Below are 23,537 nucleotides of genomic sequence, written 5' to 3' on the forward strand. Positions count from 1 at the left end.
AAGAAAATCTCTTGAAGAATGTCATCAGCATTTCAGTTACTTACTTTATGGAAAATGATTCTCCTGTCATTTTGCCTGTGATGGGATCTAGGAATGCAAGCTTCAAGCAGCAGAGCGTAGGAGGCCCCACTTCATATTTAATTCCTACAGTCTTCACAAATTCTTGTTCCTGTTTATCAATAAGCACGGAACAGTATTATTTTAAGTTGCTAAAAACAAAAACATTTATGTTAAAGTATCAAATATATTAATAAAAACCAAATTGTTTCCACTCTACAGCCCAGGTAACTACACCCATAAAGTTTTCTTTTCTAAATACTGAAAATCAATCACAGTCATCTTAAAAAGAAGAAACGAAAAAGATATAACATGCTAATTTCCTTGGTAGATTTGTGAACAGGATACCCACAAATTATTTAACTTCTGTAATGAGGTTCTAAGGAACATACCCTCTCTGGTTTTAACCACGCTGACGGCACCGAAGGTTACACCTGACCAAACACAGGGCCTCTCACCCTTGCACAGCAACATTCAGGGGAAATAAAAGGAAATTCTTCCTCTTAAAGTGGAAATTCAACAATAGTCTTTATGTTCACATCCTGTCAGACTTCAGCCAGTGGTAAGATCTCCATCCTAAGTGAAACGCTGTTTCCTGTGCCTTACAGACTGATGATGCCTTTGATGATTACAGCTGGAATCACTGCATACTTTGGACTAGTAACCGGGTATTTTTCCAGTAAAGCAATTATTTTCATTAACTGAATGACTGGCATGCATATATATGAATATTCACACATATATGCGCTCTTCTCTTGATATGAAATCCGAGTAAAGCAAAAAAAAAATATGGCAACACTATGGATTAAGTATTACAGGACTCAGTGGTTCACAGAAAAATTGTAAGAAAAATCAACAGAATTATGTAAACCTAGAATCTACCCAAGCAATCCATAATACTTTTACTTTGCAAAAATATGTTGCAAGATAGCATCTTATCCTTCCAAGAATTTAAGGACATATACAATTACATCCCTAGCTAGATCCACTGCTTAACAGAGCTTGTGCATACAGTTAGGTCTTTATGCCATGATGTCTTCTTACCACAGCATTTCAAACAACCAGCAGAACCTAGATGTTCAGGTCACTGCAGAGTGTGTGGAGTGCAGCTTTTGAGTGGTGGGTTCTGCATGGATTAGTGTTAAAAAAAAAAAAAAACAACAAACCAGAGCTGTCAAATAATTCGGGTTGGAAGTGATCCCTGAGAATCACCAGGTCCAAACTCCTGCTTATGGCAGGGCTAACACCAAAGGTAGATCAAACCACTCAGAGCTGGCCCTGACAAGCTTTGAGAAGTTTTCAGGGATGGAGGTTCCATGCTCTCTCTAGACAACCTGTTCCAGTGCTTAACTACTCTCTCTCTGACTTTTTTTTAATATAATATTCTACATTTTTTAACCTATCGGGCAAGAATCCCACACTAAAGTTTCTTTAATATCCTCCTGGCTTCCTATTATCAGGAACTGAACAGAAGTAAAGGCTTTGCGTTAATGAAAACACTGATGTTAAGATTTACAATTTTAATTTTGATATTAACATTTAAAGTAATGCTTTCTTCATATTTTTCATACTGGTTTTTAATGTCAATTTAACGTTACAGAGGCATTCGGCTCTCTGAAGTAATTGCTTAACTTACCCTGAGTTCCATTTTGTTCCATGGTTGCTTTTGCATGTTAATACTGTAAATTTTTGCCTTCCTTACTGCCCGCACATAAGCTTCATGGCCTTGCCTAAAGTATATGATCTTAAAAGAAAATTAAAAGAAAAGATTATTTTATTTTACTGATAGTTCTCTTCCTGTTTGTTTCTACAAACACGTCCGGCATCACCCTTTTTGGAACATACAGCACACTTCTTTATTTCATTATAAAGCACCCTTCTCCTGAAAAATGTTTCTATCAGCCCCCAAAGTGGCACCTGCTAGGTGCTTTCACACTTGAGATCATTAAGAAGTGTGCAGGGTTGTCTGAAGGCACACGACCAATCCTTCCTGCGACATATAACCTACATGTGCATGAAAAGAGACAGGACAGCTATCTGTGAGCAACTGGTTTCTGGGGGAAAAAAAGTTATCACAACTCATCCTATCTTGAGCACGATTCACTGCAAATATTGCTAGATTTAATAGCCCTGACCAAGACATGTTCATCAGCCTAGGTGGGAATTTCAGAATCAATACGCTCGTTACCTCGTCTCCCATTTGTGGGACAAAAGGCGAGCGGCGGGGTATAGTGTCCAAGATCCACTGCGGGGCAAGCCATTCTTCACTGGGTTCACCTTCCATCGAAAGCAGTCCACTTGGTTTCTTAAATATATTACATTAAAATTAGAGTACAAGCTGTAATTACACTGGCAGAGCATACAAGCAGAACTATCACACAGCACTTACTAGGGATAACCAGATGTAAGGGCAACGCAAACGCTGGGATGCCAACTTTCCAAAAAACCTCAGCTAAGTAACAGACACGTTTGTTATCAATATAGTGGAAAACTAAAACGCTCATAAATAAAGAGATTATATATTTCTTTCCTTAGAAATATTCTAAATGTCGTCTTTAAAAAAGACCAGGGAAAAGAAATCTGACAATGTAGATACGATGCAGATGCCCTATAATTTTACACCCAAACCACTTGGAGTAAATCTAACTGCAATGAAGAGCATCAGTCTAGGAGAAAACATCCCACCGGTAATGGAGAACTACCTGTATGAAAATGGGAGCACATCTATGTTACCGTAGGGCCAAAACAAAATTACTCTGGTATTACAATTCTCGTGCTAGCTACAGGTTCTCTGTTACTGTGTATTTGTTTGTGAAAAATTTTACTTTGAAAACAACCACTGCAAAAAAATGCATATTCATGAAGTCAAAAAGACCCACAAAAAAATAAAATTGCTGACCTTTTTTCTAGGCTGTTTAAGTTTCCTTCGTTTTGGCTCCAGTCCTTTTGTTCCCTTCATATTTTCATCTTCAGAACTGCTACAGATTTTCCGAGCTGCCTGCCTGGTTTGTCTCTTTGGAGGCTGGAGGTTAATCCCGGCATCTGCCGTCCAGTCAGAGTATTCACTTGATGAATCACTGTAGGTAATAAAAAGTTGTAAGAAAGAAAACAGCACTTCAGTTTTCACACTATGGAGTGAAAGGTCCAAACGTTCAACCTGTTCTTCTGGCTATGTGGAACAGATATCAGGATTACCACAAAAGTTCATTCCCATGTGAATTTAAAGAAAACCTAAATGCTATCTAGTTTGTGTATCTCAGCAAATTATTTTATCAACTGCAAACCCACAGTAAAACTACAGTTATGGCTGATAAACCATTTTCATACTAATTATCTCTACTGATTCATGGACTGACTTCATAAGCACTGACTGCACAAAATGCCTGAAAAATTTAGAAAGCCAGAGCATTCTTTTAAAAATACAGTTCAGACTTCTTTTAATATCCAACCAACATATACAGTATTTATATGAGCTCATGGCCCTTCCAGCCATAAAAGCGTGACATTAAAAAAAAGAAAAGAGACTGTAGAAATTGTACACAAACACCTACTGACCACAGGAGAAACAGGAAAGACCGAAGTGTGGACGGAAGATATGTATACACTTCTATCGATATTTCTATTGCATATGACTAACTGGCACTGATTTTTTCAAGCAGTTCTTAATTACAGACAACACTTTCTTACAAATGGTCTTTCAAAATTGCTCTTCACTTTGAAAAAAAAAGCCCACAAAAAATACAAAATAAAATCCTTCATGAAGAATTGGGGGCGGGAAGTCAGTCTTCAAAATTAAGAATTTTTCACTCTGGTTTTCTGTTAAATACTGTTGTAAAAAGTTCTGCAATTACTTAGTCACTGAAATACACAAAAATGTTTGCCTGTTCACAGATTCCACAAATTTTATTGGTTACCACTGTAAACTATCGAGGTGTCCTAAACACTTTGTTTCCATCTGTCACAAGGTGTAAGAAATCTGCACTGGCCTGTAGTCACAGCATCACAATACCAACTGTCTTACTTCAATTACCTAATTAACTAGAGTTAACAACGAAGAGAGCAGTAAAGCTACCTGGAACTGCTTTCGCTTTGCCACGCTGCCACAGGATCATCCATAGATGCGTCACTTGTGCCAACGGTCTCATCTTCCTGCGTTGCAAACAAAAGGTTTCACTTTGGGGCCAAGTTTGAAGCGCACCGTTTGTGTCTGCAAGCAAGTGGCACGACCGGTCTGACCCGAGGAACGCTTTAAGGACTGCTTTAGCTTAAAGTCAGTCCACAATTTCTTTCTGTATCTTAATCAATGTTATACTCTATGCTTATATAATTTCTATAGAAAGCGGTGTGAATTTTAATGGTATCAGAAACATAGAATGAGTTCTTATTTAAGCGTCGGATTAATAAATTTTAGTGTCAAGCAGCCAGCTCTGTCGCTATTCTGTACGTTCAATGCATTTACAAAGTGACAATGCTCAGTCTCTTCTTACTTTGCACGCTTCCTTAATGAGAACAAGTTATATTTAATCTGGTATATTTTAAGTTCTTCCCTTGCCAACATCAATGATTAATACCGATACTCAATCTCTCTCAACAGCACTCTACAGACGCACATGAAATCAAAGCTCTGTGACCCAGGATACCTGTGCAGTCTGAAATCCCAACACAGCAAGTGGTTTAACGCAACCCAGTTAAGTTTACTTGAAAATGTTTCAGTATTCCACAAACCCACAACCTGTTTTAAGCTAGTTTTGAATACTGTCCTGGCATGGAGGTAAACGATGTTTCTCTCTCCAAGCTCAACGAACTACACTGACACCACCAGTCCAAATGACTCAGTGGGGAGTGTTTCTTCCTAGGTGGAGAAACTCAGAGCCCTAACAGTAACAGTGCTCTCAGCACATCTGCTGTCAAACCACGCTATCTGGAACAGGGAACCTATGGAAAGAACCGCCTGATGCACCGGACCTCTGAGGAGCTGTCTGATTCTTCCCGTGCACGCGCGTTTTGACTTGCTCCTTGCTGACTGTGTTCTATGGTGGAGCGCGTTTGGTAGGCGTGCTGGCGTTTGCGCTGGTTTCTCCTCAAAGACCTTCCGCTTCCTGGCTGGTAATCGTTCTTTTATCACAGGACAGGAGGGAGAAAAAGAAGAAGATTAGAGATTTAATATGGAATGACATAGTTAAGAGGTGCCTCATAAAAGTGACTGCATATTGTATCGCATTTACAAATGACAGCTAGGAAATCTAGAATTAGAACTCGGAAGATATCTTTTCCACACTTGCAGTTGTTCATTTCATTTCACACGCAGGTGGGGTTTTTTGGTTCAATATCCATTGCACTTTTTAAAGTAGCAGTCTTTAGGAAGGAAGTTATAGAGAAACAGAAGTTTTTCTAAGAAATACCTGCAGTCTCCAGATCAGATAAAAGCTAGCCACTTAAAAAAGTGTGGCACCTCTGATATTTCTCCTAGTTTCCACAAGTCAAACTGAACAGCCACTGTGGCTCTGCTCTCTCCCTCTCCCAGCATCTTCCCCCTACCGAAGCCTTACGGATAGACACTATCTCCACACTAGACTATAAGGACAGGCAAATTACAGTTACATCACAGTTACAGCAGGAAGACAGAGAGCCAGAGAAATTGTTAGTGCTATTGATCTCCTAAATCATTTAATAAAATTGGTCTTTTGCTTGTCTTTTTTCACTCGGTGCTCAGACCTGCTTCACACCCGGGTTCTCTCTTCCAGTGAATTAACTCACCCGTTGTAAGGTGTGGGATGGCTTTCTCTTCTTTTCGACAGTGTATAAATTGATTTCGATTTCACCTTTGGCAGCTCGACATTCTTCCTGGACCCTAATTACACATAGGAAACATCCATTTCATTCGATTCATCATCATGTAACTTGACAGCCTCATTAATATACACACTAAAATACTTCTGGTACCCTTGCTATAAGAAATCTGTGCACAAGTCCTCCTAGCAGCATCCACACACACTTCACGCTTGGAATCACAAGTTAAGGAAGCAAACTTATTAGTTGAGCATGCATAATTATTTTCAAGAAAATTGAAACGTATTAAAATTACTTTCATGGTTTTTTTAAATAAAGCTTCAGGAAGAAAGCGATATGTGAACTACCGAAGAAAGATTCAATTGCGAAGAGAAGGGATTACTATTCTCAACTCTCCAGCAGAGGCTACCACTCTAATCCTAATTCCTGTCTTTCAAAGCAAACAAACAAAAAAAAGCCAACACACTTCTGAAAAATCATTCTTTAAAACTGGCAACAGGTATATGGAAGGATCGTTAAACATTATACAATTTCATCTTTTTCTCCCGTCTCACTTCGCGCCTTACTTGCTGATGCCTGGAGGAAGCTCGTTCACCACTACTCTCCTGCTCCACGCCATGAGATCCCTCTCTGTCGCCATCTGACTTCGGGGAGCGTTGTGATGCATTTGCCGGACCCCTTCAATCTGACCGCTTCTCCGGAGACCAACGTTTGGTGGAGATGCAACATCCAAACCCGGACTTCGAAGAGCTAAGGAAGAAAAAAGATTTTTCTTCACTTCTATAAACCATCAATAAAATCTAGAATTTAGAGCTGAAGGACTGCATGGAGATTCTTTTTTGGCAATAAACAACACATTCTCTGTTAAGTGGCTTTGCCTTTTGCTTCAGATGAACATTTTTGTGTCTTGGCCTTCGACTACTGGAGATGCGCATGCTACTGTAACATCATTGTGGCTTCCTACATCTTGGAGACATCTGAGGCAAGCAAAGGAAATAATCTATGAGAACAGTTTCCAAGGCACTTTAGTGACCACCAAATCAAAATCTTGTCAACTGTTCAAAGGCTCTGAGATCACGCATCCTAAATCCTGCTGCCAGGTGTAAGGTTTCTGTGGCAGCTCCATTTGCGCTGTGTTTGGAACGCGTCTCTGCTGCGCCGCAGGCACCGCTCCCGCTCTGGGCGTTGCGTCAGGTGGCACCACAACGCACGGCTTCGTACCCGGGAGAAAACAGACACTTTAGGTAGCAAAGTGACACAAATAGGCTGAAAATGTCAGAAGCACCTACACCACTGCCTTAACTTCTCTCATCGCTTGGGAATGCACCAACACAATTTCCACGTGCTTAAAGCTGGTTAACGCATGAATAAACTGCATTCACAGTTGTGCAAACCTATACAAAAATATTTGGCTATTTAAATATCAGGTACTTTAACCATACTCCAGTTAACTCACGCAAATGGGCAGTTCATGGAGCAAAGTCACTGCTCAGTGCAAGTTCTGTAAGGTAACTACTTTACTTTCCATACTACTCGTATCTGGAAATTGCCTTTCACACAACTACGGGAACATACAAATAAAATTGAGAACAGGGATTGCACAACACATCAACCTGTCGGAAGCAGCAGAAAAGACTTCTTGTGAGTTGAAGCTGGCTTCCAGGCCACCTTCTTGACAATATCAACTCAGACCAAAGCAAAAGTGTATTTTCAGCATTTTCCCCTAATATTTTTCCTATTCATTCTTCAATCTGAAGGCAAGCAATTCCAAATCTAGCAATCCTAATGAGCTTTGCCAGGAAATCTAATTCAAATGTGTAATCAGTCATTTAACCTAGAACTAATTTATTAGTGGGTGTAAATCCTTCAAAAGCTCAGGACGACTTGCAGCACAAGTCCGCAGCACCTGCTCTGCTAGACCAACCGCACTCCGTCAGCTGCCTCACAGTCAGCTGTCCACGTCTGATTGAGTTTGGTTTAAATTTTTAATCGCTTTGTGTATGAAAAAAAAAAGAATCACAGTAGCAGAACACTTACCAGGAGAATAATCTCAGGCTTCCCAAGGAAACACTGAGACAGAGCAGACATGTTTATTTTATAAACACTGATGCTCAGCCTTCGCATTTATCTTGCAACAGGAAGCCATTAGTCTGTCACAACATTGCATGTCATTGACATTCGCTAATTACATGCTGTTATCTTGACATTATGCAGTTACAAAGTATCATCTCTGCAGTCACTAAGTGACATCAAGACAATACAGGGAACTTCATTTTTTAGGAAAGGTTTGTAACAGATACACTTACAGCCTAATAGTTCTAGGTAATCAGGTACAGCCTGGTTAGACCCTTGTGTGCCCTCAGCTGCACCTTAGACTTAATTCCTCTGCTAGCATCAGCAGAACATGCAGCTACTCCACACAGGTTAACAACGTGTATGAGAACAAGAGAGAAAAGCGTCCTCAAAGACTCCGTCCTGGAACCCACACTAACACACTCTGAGCAGTACCTCACCGTGCTTCAGGAAAAGAAACGACGGAGGTAACAAAGGACACGTACTTCCATTAACAGAGTGGGATCTGTTGAGTGGAGGGTTTGGAAGAGTTTCTCCTTCATTAATTAGTCTCAGATCTTGCTCCCTCTGTAGTTCTCTGATCATTCCATCAAGGATGCTCTCATCCTGGTCATTAGTTTGCTGTCCGATGACTTGTTCGACCACTTCACCATCACCTTGACAAGAACAAAGCCACAACTGCTTATAAAATTATTCATGTCTGTTTTACTAAACACCAAAGAAACACTCAAATACAAAACTGCACAATTATTTGTCTGCTCTGCAAAACATCTGATCACCAGCTGGCCTTCTGCTCTCATGTAATAAATGGAGGTAAAGTTTAAAAGAGAAGTTACAACAAAAGCCTAAAATTACAGACTGCACGTAAAATCTAAACCCAAACCTTTAGAAACAGGAAAAAGAAACTACGCTTTGGTAGGTAATAATGGAAGACCTCTTGTGGAGATCAGGGTTTTGCAAAAATTTATTATCTACATGAAAAGAAATGTGTTGTAAGAAACAAAAGCTATTTTTTCAACGTCTTCTTTACCTTCCTGCTTCCTTACTCATACACATAGTTACACTGAGGTTTATGGGACAATTCTTCAAGCGTGCTGCCATACACCTGGTAGAAGTCCACAGATCTTGGAATACTGCCGTCTCCTTGTCTTGTCTCCAGTCAAGCTGATTCCCTACACTTTCTTTACACCATAAAGCCAACCCATCTCCTCTCCTACCTCTACACTGAATTTAAATCACTGATGACAGAAGGCAACTGAAACAAATCAATCCTCCTAGTACCACCCCACCGAGTTGGTGCTCATTACTGTGCAATACGTGTATTATGCACGAGTTTTAGACAGCGTACCGTTAGCTACATATCCCAGCTGAGGAATAAGTTGTTCATCCTTGCAATTTTCCCTCCCTGGTACCAGCCGCTGGAATCTGGTGGGATGAGGATTTCCATCAACATCCACCAGGAACGGAGGAGGCATAAGATGTGGAGCCTGTTGAGTCTGTTCATCCAACACGTAGTTATTTGCATCACGGATCAGTGGTCGGTAATCCGTATGAAAGAACATCTGATCTGGAATCTGCAAGAAAAGCAATTTAGTAAATAAATCAACGATCATTTGCAGCTGTCTTGCTGCTTTGGAATGGCTCCCATACCCATAAACCACAACTCCTACACTGCAGATCAGCAGAAGAAATGTTATGACAGAGAACAGATTCCGACCACAAATGCGGTTTATTATCAAGGCCTGATGCAAAAATTCAATGGTAAAATATGCCAACAGAGGCGAAGAGACAGAAGTTAATGCTTTGTTCCCCTGTCTATAGAGATTCTCTTGTCTAAATCTTTTTGATTTAGGTAAACAGCAACCGCTTCATGATCTAATTACTACTTTGTTTGGGGCAGGGCGAGGGAATAAACTGTAACACAAATACTTCTAAGACAAAATCAGATCAAGACGCAAAAGAGTTTAAAATCCATTCAACCCACCTTTTCATAATATTTATTGCATCCAAAACCAAATAGTAGCAGATGTCCGTGAGAGTCTGTGCAGGCAAAATGCTGTCCATCTGGTGAGAACTTGCAATCAAAAACAGCTCCGTGGCCTTGGCCCTCAATCTGCACACAAGCACAGCGCAGTCCCTTCACAATCACGCCTTCTCTAGAAGAGCGTTTGTACAAAAATTTCACCTGCGCTCCATCAAGTATTTAACCCTAATTCTGTGTAAATCTGCACCTCACTCAAGATGGATTTACACCTTTTTTTTTTTCCACTTTAATAATTAAACTTTCACTGAATGATGAAGTCAACACCTTGCATTTTCTCTTTGTCCTGAAACTTCAGTGCAGCTTTTGATGTACGTTGTGAAACAACCACCTACAAGTCTACACTTCACGTTAACGGCAGACACAGGGCAAGCCTGCACCAAAGCTCTGAGACGCGTCCTGGCTCCGTCCAAGCAGGTTTCACAGCCCCAGGTGCCAGGAGGCCAGCGCAGGTCCTGACGCAGTACAGCCGCGTTCGCTCAGCGCTGGAACCAAACCAACAGACCTGGCACCGGGCGCGTTAAGCAAAATGCGGCGCAGCGCCAAGCACGGTGTTTCCCAGACCCCAGCACTGTGCCAGAATGGTCAGGCTTACTGGTTTTCATTGTAGTGACTCCCAAGGTAGAGCGATCTTTTGCATGGTATAGCCATACCCATCTGCACAAATAATATTCAGATGTAGCAGATCCCAGGGAAGACTTGCTGCTACCCTTACAATATGCAAAAACATACTTGGGTGTTGCTTACTGAAGGGTTCAGAGTTTTCTGTTTAATATGTAGGAGTTTTCCCCTAATCCTCTTGTAACACTGGTCACAATAGGTATATCATGAAATCTGCTTTTGCCTCAAGATCAGTGTTACACAAACCTGCAAAACCCCCCCCCCAAACCCTTCCCTGATCATTCTTACCATGTTAAAATAATTGCGAATTTTTGTTCCTTTGTCTATATCCCAAACAAAAATATTTCCATCGTGACCCGCCGAAAGCACAATCCTTTGGTCAAACGGATGGGCCTCCAGAACAAAAACTTCATCATCGTGACCCTGCAATGAAAGCAGGGTGGAAAAGCAAGAGATGTTTCTCCACGTAATGCCTTCAAACATGCCAGTATTTCGTGTGAGGACTTTTCAGTTCAGGCAGTCACCCATGACAGCTCAATTTACTGGATCTTGGACTAGAACTGGGTCTGTACTTCATCACCATTTCTGTCAGAGGCTTGGCATTGTCACTGCCCACTTCGTAAGTGCCTCAGGCTGTAGCTCAGCACAGCTGAGATGAAGAGGGATGGGGAGGAAGGAGAAATCAGCAGTGAGGATGGCTGTAGCCCTCTGATCTGGGCAGGAACGGTGGCCTCCGAAGGGCTGCCTTGCCAGGCAGCGGTCACCAGGGCCTGGCAGCACTGGGGTCACCAGCTCCTTTCCCCATGACACACAACCCCTCCCAAGAAGCGTCGGACGGGTGGCACGCTTCAGGGCAAACCACTCCTCGTCAGGGGGAACGATGATGCAGCTTAGCCTCAGATCAATTTCAGAGTTGAACCGTAACAATTTGGGATTACCCACTTGAATTTTACTCACAGATAAGCTATGCAGAAGCTGCCCCGTGGACGAGTTCCACACTTTGAGAAGGAAATTGTTGACTGCGGTGATGACAGTGGCATCGTATCTGTCCCAAGCCACCATAGTAACCTTCAGTTTAGTCACCTTGTCCTCCCCAGATGCTACATTGTTTCTAAGGAAATTCATAATTTAAAGAAGAAATAAACCAGTAACTACATGCAGAAACACTAAACAGCAATAAGTAAGTATGAAATTAGGGAGAGCATGGCTGCCACCACTGTGACTGCTGGCTAATACAGGAGAACGAAGGATGGCTTCCGCAGCAGTGAAAAACAGATGCAGGAAATATTCAGTACCACTAAGATTTAAAGAGTTTTATTTCCTTCAAAAGCAAAAGTCTCACTTCTGTTCTTCTGAAGCGATGATCCTCGCCTACCCCAATTCTTTCTTTCAAGCAATTCAGTTCTATTAAGTTTTTTGCTCCAAGGCATTATTCTTATCAGTCATCAACACGAGTAAACTCTATCTTGAGCAAGAACTGCTAAATAAATTCAAATCATACTTTGACAGCTACCTTATTAAAAATGTAACCATATGAAATATAAAGAATTCTGCAAAGCAAAATGCCTAATGGATTTCTCCATTTCTGCTTTTTGGTATTGTGCATATTCTATTACAAGGCCACTTCAGGAAGTCACCTGAGGATCTCAGAAAGAAAAACTGGAAACCCTAACTGAACCCAAGAACCAAATCACCATATTTCATCTCTTACTTGAAAACTTACGCAAAAATACAATGTTAAGAAGCCATCTGGAGATTACGTATTACATAGCTGAGCATATAACATAAAATAAACAGTAACGACCTGAGGACACTCATTGTGGCAGCTGCTACTCTGAACTTGGCTGAGAGATGACAGAAACCAACAGTTGTTTCAGACATTTTTCAAGAAACTTGTAGGTCAGCATACGGTCAACGAGGTTCTGCTATAGTATCTTTCCATGAGATGAACTCTATTTGACAGTCTTACTTCACACGTAAAAAACAAAATATTTCCCAACCATTACAGTAGGGAACTACTAACGTATTAATATTATCTTTTGGGGGCTAATTAACTGTGTAACTTAGCAGCTAGAGCCGTGGCATTTTCAGCAGACAAAGAACACGCACTGAAATTAACTCAGAATGGCAGTAAATAAATAGTTTTCAATATGATGGAAGATTTTGTTTTGCACGCATGTGGCTATGCAGTGTGTTCTGGTTTGGTTTGGTTTACCCTGTCATTTTAGTAGCCATATCCAGGACCACACTCTTCCAGTCTTGCTGCTGATAGTGCCATATTCTTGCTGTTCCATCTCTGCTTCCACTGACAAATCTTAAGCTGAGGAAAAAAAAGAAAAAAAAAAGTCATGAAATTCCGAATAAGGATAAGTTACCGCTGCTTTTGGTCTAATACCCACATGCCCATCACAGGGCTGCATTTTCTTGCTCTTCAGTAGCTCTGCTACGGAGTTTTCCAACCTCAGCAACAGTGTGGGCATGCTAAATCCTGTGGCAAGAATATTCAGGAGCTCGGCAGAGGGCTGCCATCCACCTTAGGAAAGGTTGCGACAAGCGCTTGCTTTTATGTTGCTCTGCAACCACCATGCATGTGTGCACCTGTACACAAGTATACATATATGTATATATATATATTTGGAAGTGTATCCTTGTCTATATGCACTTGTCCTGCTCTAGATATGCCCACACATAGGCCTGTTTAACAGCTCCTAAAATACCCACGAACCACTGCCACAGGAAACCGGCAGCTACAAAACGCCGGCAAGCCACGAGCACGCCCGCTCACACCAGCACAGAAGCGAGAGGTATTTCATCTTTTTTCAGCACTTCTTCTTTATATTGTTTGTGTATCTCTGATCTAGGGAATGTAATTAAAAGACAGCGAGGTTACAATTTTCATATCAGATATTGTACGGCACAAAAGAGTCTGTATTCCACCACATTAATTACATTTGGCTACAGCTAGCAGATGGCCTTGGAATGACTTCAATGTCGTAATTCATACAAGCTGCACATTCCCTTTCTAATGACATCAGCAAATCCCTTGAGCAGTTCATAGTGGCAGCAAAGAAAAAGAAATGGCATGCCAGGAGTCTGGCATAAATTATAATACATTAACTCAGGGAGAGGGTGAAGACAGAGAAGAGAAATGCCCAAGCTGAACGCAGGTAGGTAGCCCTGCCTGTGAACCTGAACATGAGTATTTTCATTTTTAAGCTCCCCCTTGTTTAAAAAATTCAAGCATCCAGCAAATGCACTGAACTACATCGTCGTGCTTTGGCTGCCAGTGTCACAGAAACCATTGTTCTTGAGAAATTTAAAAAAAAAGCTCCTCAAAAGTAATACCTTTTCACAGGACGGCCAACACCTTTAAAAGCAGATTCCATTTATATACTGAATTACTGTCAAAAGGCAAGCCTATTCAATTCTATTTTAATAAGTCATTGTTTCACCTTTTCAGTTTCCCTGATCTAATTTTTTTCATCATGATTAAAAAGGGTTTAAAAATGCTTGTGACGTTCATTTTATTTTTATTTTTACTTCTTCACATTGAAATAAAAAGGAAGCTATGGCTTTTCCACCAGAAGCATCACTGCAGCACACGAGCGGAGTTCTCAGCGACCCCGCGCCCCGACACCCCCCGGGAGGCCGTGCTCTCACGCTGCTCAGCAGGAACCGTCGGTACAATCCTACCGGTACGTTCCCACACACATTTACACCACCAAGACCTCCGACTGCAGGTGCAGTTCCACTGGCAAAGCCACAGCTTTGCTTGGCAGGCTCCTCTTGCCCACATCCCTTAACCCTCCTGCCAAGCGAAATAAGGAATATGAGCAAAAGTGGGCCCAAAAGCTTTTACGTGGAGACGCTGATCAAAGCTGGCCAGGCCGCTCCCCACCACAGCCGTGCTGCAGAAGTTCGACACGCAGGCACCTTTACGTGTTTTATCATGAGCATCCTGACTTTAATTGCGACGTAAGAGACGGCATCCTGACTTTGCAGAGTTTCAAAAACAGAGGGCTCTGCAGGTTGGAATGGTTCACTTCATAAGTTTTAAGACCACGGGATTACTGTTATCATCTAAACTAATTAACTGGGCATTCACCTGTTTGCCTAGAAATTCACGCATTTGCCAGGTACGTCGTCAGAGGTAAGTAAACTATTACGAAGAATAAAGCAGCCCAATGAACTGATCGAGACCCACAGTTTTTAAGACTGTGCCTCTGTGACCGGTTCTGGAGAGGTGGCAGCAGCCGAGGAGTGCGAGCTCAGAGAGAACGCGACGGGCGTGTAGAGCAACTGTCCCGTATCCTCAGGGCCAGAAACCAGCGACAGGAAGTACTGTGGCTCCTCGAGAGTCACACAAACGAACACAGGCTCACACAGCCTTCGCTCCAGGAAATGTTAAGATTCACCCTTTGAATATCACGCTTGGTGACGTTCAGCTATCCCGACACACCGGTGACTCGGTGAAGGCTAAAGATAGGGGCTTGCAAGGAGACACCACAAAAGTAGGGTAGGACACGACCAAAGTATTACACAAACCATGGAAATCCTTGTGAAAAGCCAAACAACTGCAATGAGAAGAACCTATGTAAAGGAAAGTTTTACCCTCAAATGCAGACAAATTAAGCAAGGGAATTCTATCTACTAAATAGACTGGATCCAAATGTGGGATGTGAGGATCAACCGCACCTTTACATCCCACTGAAGAGCTGTTCTTTGCTTATTCCCCCTGGGAAATAAATTGGGGTTTTGGGGTGGGGTTTTCTCTTACTTCAAGAGTTAAAAAAAAAAAACCCCACAAGATGAGGGATGAGGGCTTGGTTATTCATCGTACCACTTTTATCACTGTAGAACATGACAGAAGTTGAGCTCTTGGGAACTGTGAGCGTGTGTATGAAAACAAACACTCTTCCCATGTTTTTCAGAACTCTGAGCACCAGAAGAGACAACTTGCTTATTCAGTGTGCCCAGAGAGGGCCTGCAGAAGAAATCATTCACCACAGAATTAAATCAGACAGACAGTACAGGGTGGATGGCCTTAAGTTTCAGCAACATATCAGCAATGTCATATTATTCAGAAAATGTTTTCAAAATATGCTAATCACTGGCTGCTTCCTTGGTCCCCAGCTGGTATAAAAGATACAGAAAACATATGCAAGAGAAGTAAATTTTAACAAAAAAAACCCCAACATATACATAATCTATCAATAACACTATCGGCTTCAACATGATCGTCATTTGGATCACAAATAAGAGCACAGTGACGTAATGGGAAAAAACCCCTCCAAGGTACAAGGCAGCTCTACAGCTCCTCGTTTTCCTTACGCACGACACTCAGCATTTAGACACCATCAGTTCCTTGATTTCCTCCCATCTCATTTCCGACAACACACCAAGTTTTATTTCCCCTTTCATGTTTATCTTCTTTTCACAATGACTGCACTGAGTTGGTACACCCTTTCGGTCGGGGCAGATGACACTGCTCAGATGCTCATCCACGAGCATACGTCTTTGGAAGCCAGTGTCACATCCCTGTACTGCTTACTACAGAGAGGACACAGCGAGAGCAGTTGATCAAGAGGTAAAGCAGCTTCCTCCTCTGTGCCCCAGCACAGAAACAAGGGAAACGTAACTCTTTTGAATGCAGCAGCTACCTGCAGTGCTACTGTCACTCGGCCTCCCCTTGGCCATCAGCCCCGGCATGCAGACGAGCGGTACGGTCACCGTGCCACCCCTCCGCTTCCTGCAGCTCCAGAAAAAAGGATGCCCAGAAGTCACCAACTCAGACAAGCACCACACAGATAAGTAACTATGTATATGTAGCTATTTTTCAACTTGCTCTAACAGGACTGAAATGATAAAGCCAACAAGCTTTTTTTTTCCCCCCTATATGTAACCTGATATTCTAGTTAAGAAAAAGTAACAAAGAAAAGAAATCGAGAAACCAAATTCCTGATCCCATTATAAACAACAAATACACTCAGGTGTTATTGCCATTTTACCATGTAAAAGCACCTTGCAAGAAAGGCTCCTTCAGTGAAGACCAGACCAGAGCTCCTTGCAGAATTACTTGACTGTCTGCGTATCTGTAACAGTTCTAACTGTTGCTTGGAACTACATTTACTCTAATGCTCTTACTCCAGAAGTAACCCTTTCTGTACTTAACAAGGCTACCTGTGAAGTAAGACACTTGCACAGAAAGGATACAAAATTTGGTTTCCAATTTGCTCAGTTTAAAAACACCCAAAACAAAAGCACAGCTACAGAACGTTCCTGTTGTTACGGCAGAGGAGAGCAGGTCCAAGTCTGTGGATATGGCACACACCTTGCAATCTACTTCAAACAATTGGTCTAAGATTAACAAGAGCCCATGAACGGTCTTCCTGTCGCACCAAATTTTCTCTGAAAAGTGATTTGGAAAATTAAATACCACACTTGTCATGTCAAAATCCCAGGACAGCCACTCACCTGTCACCATTGTTACAGAACTGGACGGCAACCACTTTGTCCTAAACAGAAGGGAGGAAAAAAACAGCAGTAAGTGATTTGTAGGCTGAAACACTCCTCCGAAAAGACCGTAATGATGAGCTCCTCTTTAACTAATTGCACCTTCCCATACATCTCCTACACCATACTGTCTGACAAATTCAAGCAGGGAGCAGTGCCACTTGAGGTTAAAACTTCCCCAGACACACTGTGTTAGACACTGCAGAGAGGCTACGGCTTCGCGTTGCTCCAGAAGCAGCTCAGCTCTGCCGGAGCACGCTGGGGCCGGCTTTCGGGGAGACCCTGCACCCTTCACACGCCGCAGCCTTAACAGCGATAACGAACGGTGGGAGCTCACGAGGCCTCGTAGCTACAGCACTCGGCAAGGCGGAGAAAGAACGCCTTAACCGAAGAATGGATGACAGCAGGTTTGCAATTTGTAGACCTAGCATTAAAGCGCATCAAAACCTTTCATCCAAAAAATGCAAACCTTGGCTTCATTTCCACTTTTAAGTCGTGGAGAAACAAATGCTAGCTTTTAGACACGGTTTGCCCCTTTTTTTTATTTTGCTAAATACTTGTGTTGGCTACGGGCACTTGTTATCTTCACTCCCGCTGACGTCTCTAGTTCCCGATAACCAAGTGTCCAGTTGGGGACTGTTTCAAGGGCAGGCTGACAGCAGTCAGTTGTATTCAGAAGAGCACGCTCCAAAAAATTAAAGGAATGACAATTTACTCCAAACCTGAACTGCTGAATATAGAAAACAGTTTTGCTTTTGTGAGCAAAATACTTGTTGGGTTTGTTGGCTTGGAGCTCTGAGACTCAAATGTGAGACCCACGACTGCCCTTGAAGCTCAGTGAATCAATTTAGACCTCAGCCTTAACCCATAAAATCTTGTTAAGGTGGGAGCCAGGCTATTAAGGCTCAAAGATAAATGCTCCCAACTCCTCGCAAGTGACAGCCCTATCAGCACTGCTATAAGCTTGCTCTTCTGATATATTGTTTACCATACATATAGCAAATAATGCAATCACCACCTGCTCTCGGTAACGACCAAGAAATGAAGAAAGATTTGATACTGGTTTAGTGACGCTTCTTTATGGGCTTTCATTAAAACTGAGACGCTCAATGGTTTGAATAAAAGCTCTCAAGACTCAAACTTGAAAACTAACATTGAAAGTCATGGTACAGATATTTAAAATCATTTGAATTTTTATGAGAACCCTTCTGCACTACCTGAGAAAGGATGCTCTTAAGCTTTCTTTTCTAAATGAAATTGCCATCACGATGTAAAGTTTGACTGCACACCCTAAAACCAGAATGACTTTGTTTTTTCTTGTTCTGTGGATTGGTGTCCACAAATAAAGTCAAATGCTCAACAGTAAATTTAATAGGAAAAATGACATTGTGCATGAAAACTGCTTTAATTCCTCATTCCAACACAGACTTTCTTTAAGAATATGGGAAAATCACCTCGTGCCTCAGTTTCCTGGGGGAATGAAATCCATAAAGCATGTTCTGCACGCATCTCCTGCCTCAGAGGAATTTAAAAATAACTGCACCTCAAATTTCCAGGCACTTAAATACCCCAGTGTTGAGAGCCAACTAAATTTGAAAGACAGAGAACAAGCCAAATAGGATGTACAAAACCTAAGTTCCTGAAATAAGGTAAAGCGAGGGGAAAAAGAAGATTTCTTTCCAGTTGTCTCTTACCGTATGAGACTCTAACTCCGCCATTTTCTCCGGAGATTCCGAGCCCAAATAATAAATTCTTATCACGTGGTCAGTACTACCCGTTGCAATGAACATGCCACCTAAGAGAGACAGCGTTCTCTGTGAGACAAAGGCCATCCAAGGAACAACTAATTTTAATTACTGCTTTATGGTCAAAGCAGCAAACTAGTTTTAAACAGAAAATTTCAGTGTCATCAAAACAAATGTCCTGAACAGAGAAATTAACTCTGACAACTTCTACTTTGAGCTGTACCTTCTCAGACCGCACCAGCTTCGCCACAACCATGAGCTCTACAACATTCTCCAGCTCCAAACCCTTCCGACCAAAGGAAGGGAAGATTGCAAGTTACAACATTCATCCAACAAACTGCTCTGCTTTCCCTCAGAAATTACCACAGCGCTCTCCGCCAGCCGACGCAGGAAAATTAGACAGGGAACAGTTTAATATCCTCACTGGCAAATATCAAACAAAATCTTTAAATCCATCTTCAACATCTATTTGAAGCACATCAGAGAAATTACAGCTGAACTGGGAGTCAGTGATTAAGCTACTTTCTTGTAATGTTTGTTCTACTGCCAATTTTGCACAAAAAAGGCACTACTGTGCCGTTCACGGCTTTAGTAATTTCAGGATTTCTCGTTTTAAAAAAGGAACGTGGGCAAGACTCACATGGCTCTAGAATAGCTCTCAATTTCAGCTTGCAAAAATGAATGAGAAATTACATAATTTGGCTTGTAAACATCGCTATTTTTGAGAATTCGAAGCTGCAGCAAAGGATGTCAGTTAAGCTGATCTTTTCCAACACATTGCATTGCCCTTCCTAGAACTTAGTCAAATTTGAAGGATTAGCAAAAGTGTAACCTCTGAACGGGGGCCACCTGTCCGCCAGATTTCAAGAACTTTTCACTCCAAAACTTTACAGGGTAACACCTTAAAAGCACATTACAAAGAAAAATCTCTAATGTGCAAAACAAGAGACTGAAAGCATAGTCTTCCTTGGAAGTGGCCAAGACATTTTAGCCTGAATTACAAAAAAAAAAAAGAGAGAAGCAGCAGCTTGAGGCAGATGCTTAGCATGGAAGATTTCAAACAATCACAATTTGACAGGGCTATAATTAACTGAAAAAGGGTTTAATACCATTTGTATTTAAAAAGAGGTAACAGTCCCGACAGGAAAGGAATTCTAGTTCACACAATACCTTCAGCTACCCGACAGACAATGCATACGTACCGGAACTGAAAGACGAACAAGATATCTGGACACCGGGCCGGGACCTCTCTGCAAACTTTACAGGGCGATCCCTATATGCAACGACACAACGTTTTTATTTTTCATTACTTTATTCCAATGCCATTCAACAAGAACAGTGTACTGCAGCTCTGCAGGTTGAGGTCAATACACCCATCCTATATCTCTTAATTTCTGAATTCTCACCAAAATTTGCTAGAATTTACTTTTGATTTTAGTAATTTTCTTCCTTCTTCTAGTAAGAAAACCATCACTTTATGTATTGAAAAGACTTTGTTTATAATGATACTCATCAATTCAAATCTATTTAAAACAGAACCTGGCAAGTCATTATTCTAATAGCATTTACTGCCTGTTAAGTATGGGTTTAAGTTTCTACATACGTACGTTCTTCGGATTAAAAGCAAAGAAATTCTTCTGCCTGGGTATTTTGCACAAGGATTTAGTCCTAAACATAAAAGCTGAAAGTTCTTCCACAACACTGGCTTGCAAAGCACAAAATCCAGAAACAACAGCCCTGCTGGCTGCCTCCCCCCGGGCTGTAGTGCCACAGACCCCACAACACGCGTAAGCAAGCCCCACGCGCTGGCGTGGGCACAGTGGGCCACCAGCACGTCTGCGGGAGAACACCTCCCAAGAAACTTGTTCACCGAGAAAGAACACGCCCTTACTTAATTATCCCAGCGCTCCTCTCCACGCTAAACCTTAAAACAAATTCGTTCCTTATTTCAGATATTTATAATTATCTAAAGAGGCTTACTTAAATTTCATGGTGTTCGCATGCCACTGCCAGAAACAGATTGTTCCGTCAGCACCAGTAGAAGTGAGGTATCGCGTTGTTCCTTTCCTTGCTGGAGAGAACTAAAAAAAAGTCGTAACAGTTAAACCAGCTAATTTCTTTCTCCCCCTACACGCTGGAAACTTGCAAACAGCCATTGACACGAATTTTTTCCCGAACGTATTGCCTTTCTCCCCGTGAGCAGAGCGAGCCGCACCGGGCATGAGCACAGGATCTGAACTTCCGCAAAAACAAAGCTGAGGAACGGAAAATACCTATGTTCTGACCAGCAAGCCTTTGTTTCTACCACACAAAAGTTAGTAAATTGGAGAAACGAAACAAGCCTAGACCCTTTTGATGGGACAAGCAGATGAGGAAATACTTCCTTCCAGGACAGAATTGGATCAAACATGGTAACAAAGACAAAAATGATCCCTGCATCCAGGCCAAACGAAGAAGAGAAGCACAGCAGGACCCCTGCCCACCCCGAACCTCTCCTCTGCCTCTCGAAGGAGTCGGATAGCTTTTCATCCCAAAGCCTCTTGCTTTAATTTCATAACTGCAGCAATAACTTCAGTCCTCTGGCTACCTGATTTTTGATGATGGGATCCAACGCTGTTTCCTCGAAAAGCCACGACCGATCGCGACTATTTTCTAAATTACCAGAGTTTTACAAAATGCTTGTGGACTGGAGCATCTCTCCTATGAGGAGAGGCTGAGGGAGCTGGGCTTGTTCAGCCTGGAGAAGAGAAGGCTGAGAGGGGACCTTAGAAATGCCCATAAATATCTGCAGGGTGGGGGTCAGGAGGACGGGGCCAGACTCTTTCCAGTGATTCCCAGTGACAGGACAAGGGGCAACGGGCACAAACTGAAGCCTGGGAAGTTCCAGCTGAACACGAGGAAGAACTTCTTCCCTCTGAGGGTGACGGAGCCCTGGCCCAGGCTGCCCAGAGGGGCTGTGGAGTCTCCTTCTCTGGAGATATTCCAGCCCCGCCTGGACGCGGTGCTGTGCAGCCTGCTCTGGGTGACCCTGCTTGGGCAGGGGGTTGGGCTGGGTGACCCACAGAGGTCCCTTCCAACCCCGACCATTCTGTGATTCTGTGATGTATATAAACACAAACAAATAACACAAAACCAAGCTGCAAACTACATCTCCAAAACAATCACCTTATGGTAACTAACTTGCGGCATAGTTAAAATGAGACGAAATTGGAAGCATAGGCACGAGGGGGAGAAATGAGGCTCCCAGGGACTCCCGGCACGCTGGAGCAGACCGTGATGAATCAAAGGCAGCAAGGCTCCAGAGGAGAGGGATTCGGAGCCAGACATCCCCACTCGTTCTCCCCTCTACGTGCATAACCTGCCAGATAGCAGGGATTGTCTTTCTGATCCGGGAATTTTCGGTTGCTGGAGGTTTCTGCCTGGCTGTTGCGGGGTTTTTTTAAAGCAAATAAACTGCAAATTACTAGCCATTACTGACTGTGCCACCGCCAGAGAACCGAGTGCTGGCAGTTGAGTCATTTTTTGTCCTGCTCCGCTGTCGCTCGCTGGGCGCTTGCCACCAGCTGAAGCCGCACGGCACAAGCACAGACGCTCTGCAGGCTCTGCTCTGTGCTGTACTGTGGCTGCTGCAGCGCCTACGGATGCTACAACACCCAGAACAGCTCCTCACAGCACAGGCCAAGATAACGAGCAAATAAGAAAGGTGGAGTAAGGATTTTTAGCTGATTTTTAGTATTCCTGTGAAAAATAAACATTCTCTATGGACAGGGAACACCACCCTCAAGCTGGGGCAAATCTACACCAAACACAGATGAAAAGATAATTTTTATCCCTGATTGCTAATCCACATCTCTTCTTACTGTTTTAATTCCAGGGTTTAAGAAAAAAAGGTCGTTCCTCACCTGTATGGAAGTAATGGAAGCTGAATGGCCCTGCAGCACTGCGACCGGGGCACAGGTTCGCAGACACCAGACTCGCACTACTTTGTCACAACTGCCCGCAGCAAGCAGCGTGTTCTCGTAGTTCACGGCCATGTCAGAAATTTCAGCCGAGTGTCCTCGCAATGTCGAGAGCAGACGCCCGTCATCTGTAGCCCAGATTTTGACCAAACAATCATCTGACCCCTAATGCCACACAAAAATGTCCAAAGATTATATGAGATGGTATGTTCTGTGTACATAACACACGCGTACACTGTAGAGGAACAAGCATCTACAACACCACCGCACCATGAACCTGCCAGCAGAACAACTTCTGTGGGGTTCCACAGAGGCACAACCATCTGAGTTTGGGGATCATCTCGTGGGGCCAAGGATTTAGATATTTATAAAACAGAAGCCACTGTCCTATGTTTCACGCTAAGATATGACCACCGCTGCTAACTTAACTCCTCTCCATACAGTTCAGTAATAATTAAGGTAAATTTCAGAAGATAAAGTGTTTAATTATATACCACCAACGGTCATATTTATCTGTGTGAGCCAGATCAAAGCAGTAGTAAAATCAAAGTGATCATTAAGACTTCAGCTCTAAGGCAAAAAAGCACTTCAGCATCCGAGGGATCTCGGAGCCTCTGCCGTGCTCCTGGAGCGGAAAGGCAGCTGCACCGTGAGGTTCGGTTTTTGCCAACGGAGGAAAGTTGGACCACTCAAAGAGAGAAACCGTGCAACACCACGTGCAACCGAAAGAATACTACG

At 42.6% G+C, this 23,537-nt stretch overlaps 1 protein-coding gene across 2 annotated transcripts in view; it reads right to left on the reverse strand.

Annotated features, from left to right (window-relative positions):
• The window catches only part of BRWD3 (bromodomain and WD repeat domain containing 3), a 61,520-nt gene that overhangs the window by 17,894 nt on the left and 20,089 nt on the right, over positions 1-23,537 (reverse strand). For both annotated transcript variants that reach the window (XM_075435899.1, XM_075435898.1), the window contains exons 8-26: positions 22,743-22,964; positions 20,821-20,921; positions 20,043-20,113; positions 18,790-18,890; positions 17,057-17,097; positions 12,798-12,902; positions 11,540-11,693; positions 10,871-11,005; positions 9,905-10,033; positions 9,269-9,494; positions 8,406-8,576; positions 6,414-6,597; positions 5,815-5,908; positions 5,023-5,172; positions 4,130-4,206; positions 2,957-3,134; positions 2,246-2,362; positions 1,694-1,801; positions 45-169 (exon numbers count right to left, since the gene is read on the reverse strand). In XM_075435899.1, the coding sequence (XP_075292014.1) occupies positions 45-169; positions 1,694-1,801; positions 2,246-2,362; positions 2,957-3,134; positions 4,130-4,206; positions 5,023-5,172; positions 5,815-5,908; positions 6,414-6,597; positions 8,406-8,576; positions 9,269-9,494; positions 9,905-10,033; positions 10,871-11,005; positions 11,540-11,693; positions 12,798-12,902; positions 17,057-17,097; positions 18,790-18,890; positions 20,043-20,113; positions 20,821-20,921; positions 22,743-22,964 (2,489 nt within the window). The remainder of the gene's footprint in view (positions 1-44; positions 170-1,693; positions 1,802-2,245; positions 2,363-2,956; positions 3,135-4,129; positions 4,207-5,022; positions 5,173-5,814; positions 5,909-6,413; positions 6,598-8,405; positions 8,577-9,268; positions 9,495-9,904; positions 10,034-10,870; positions 11,006-11,539; positions 11,694-12,797; positions 12,903-17,056; positions 17,098-18,789; positions 18,891-20,042; positions 20,114-20,820; positions 20,922-22,742; positions 22,965-23,537) is intronic.

The sequence above is a fragment of the Opisthocomus hoazin genome, chromosome 14 (assembly GCF_030867145.1).
Source record: "Opisthocomus hoazin isolate bOpiHoa1 chromosome 14, bOpiHoa1.hap1, whole genome shotgun sequence".
Classification (NCBI taxonomy): Eukaryota; Metazoa; Chordata; class Aves; order Opisthocomiformes; family Opisthocomidae; genus Opisthocomus; species Opisthocomus hoazin.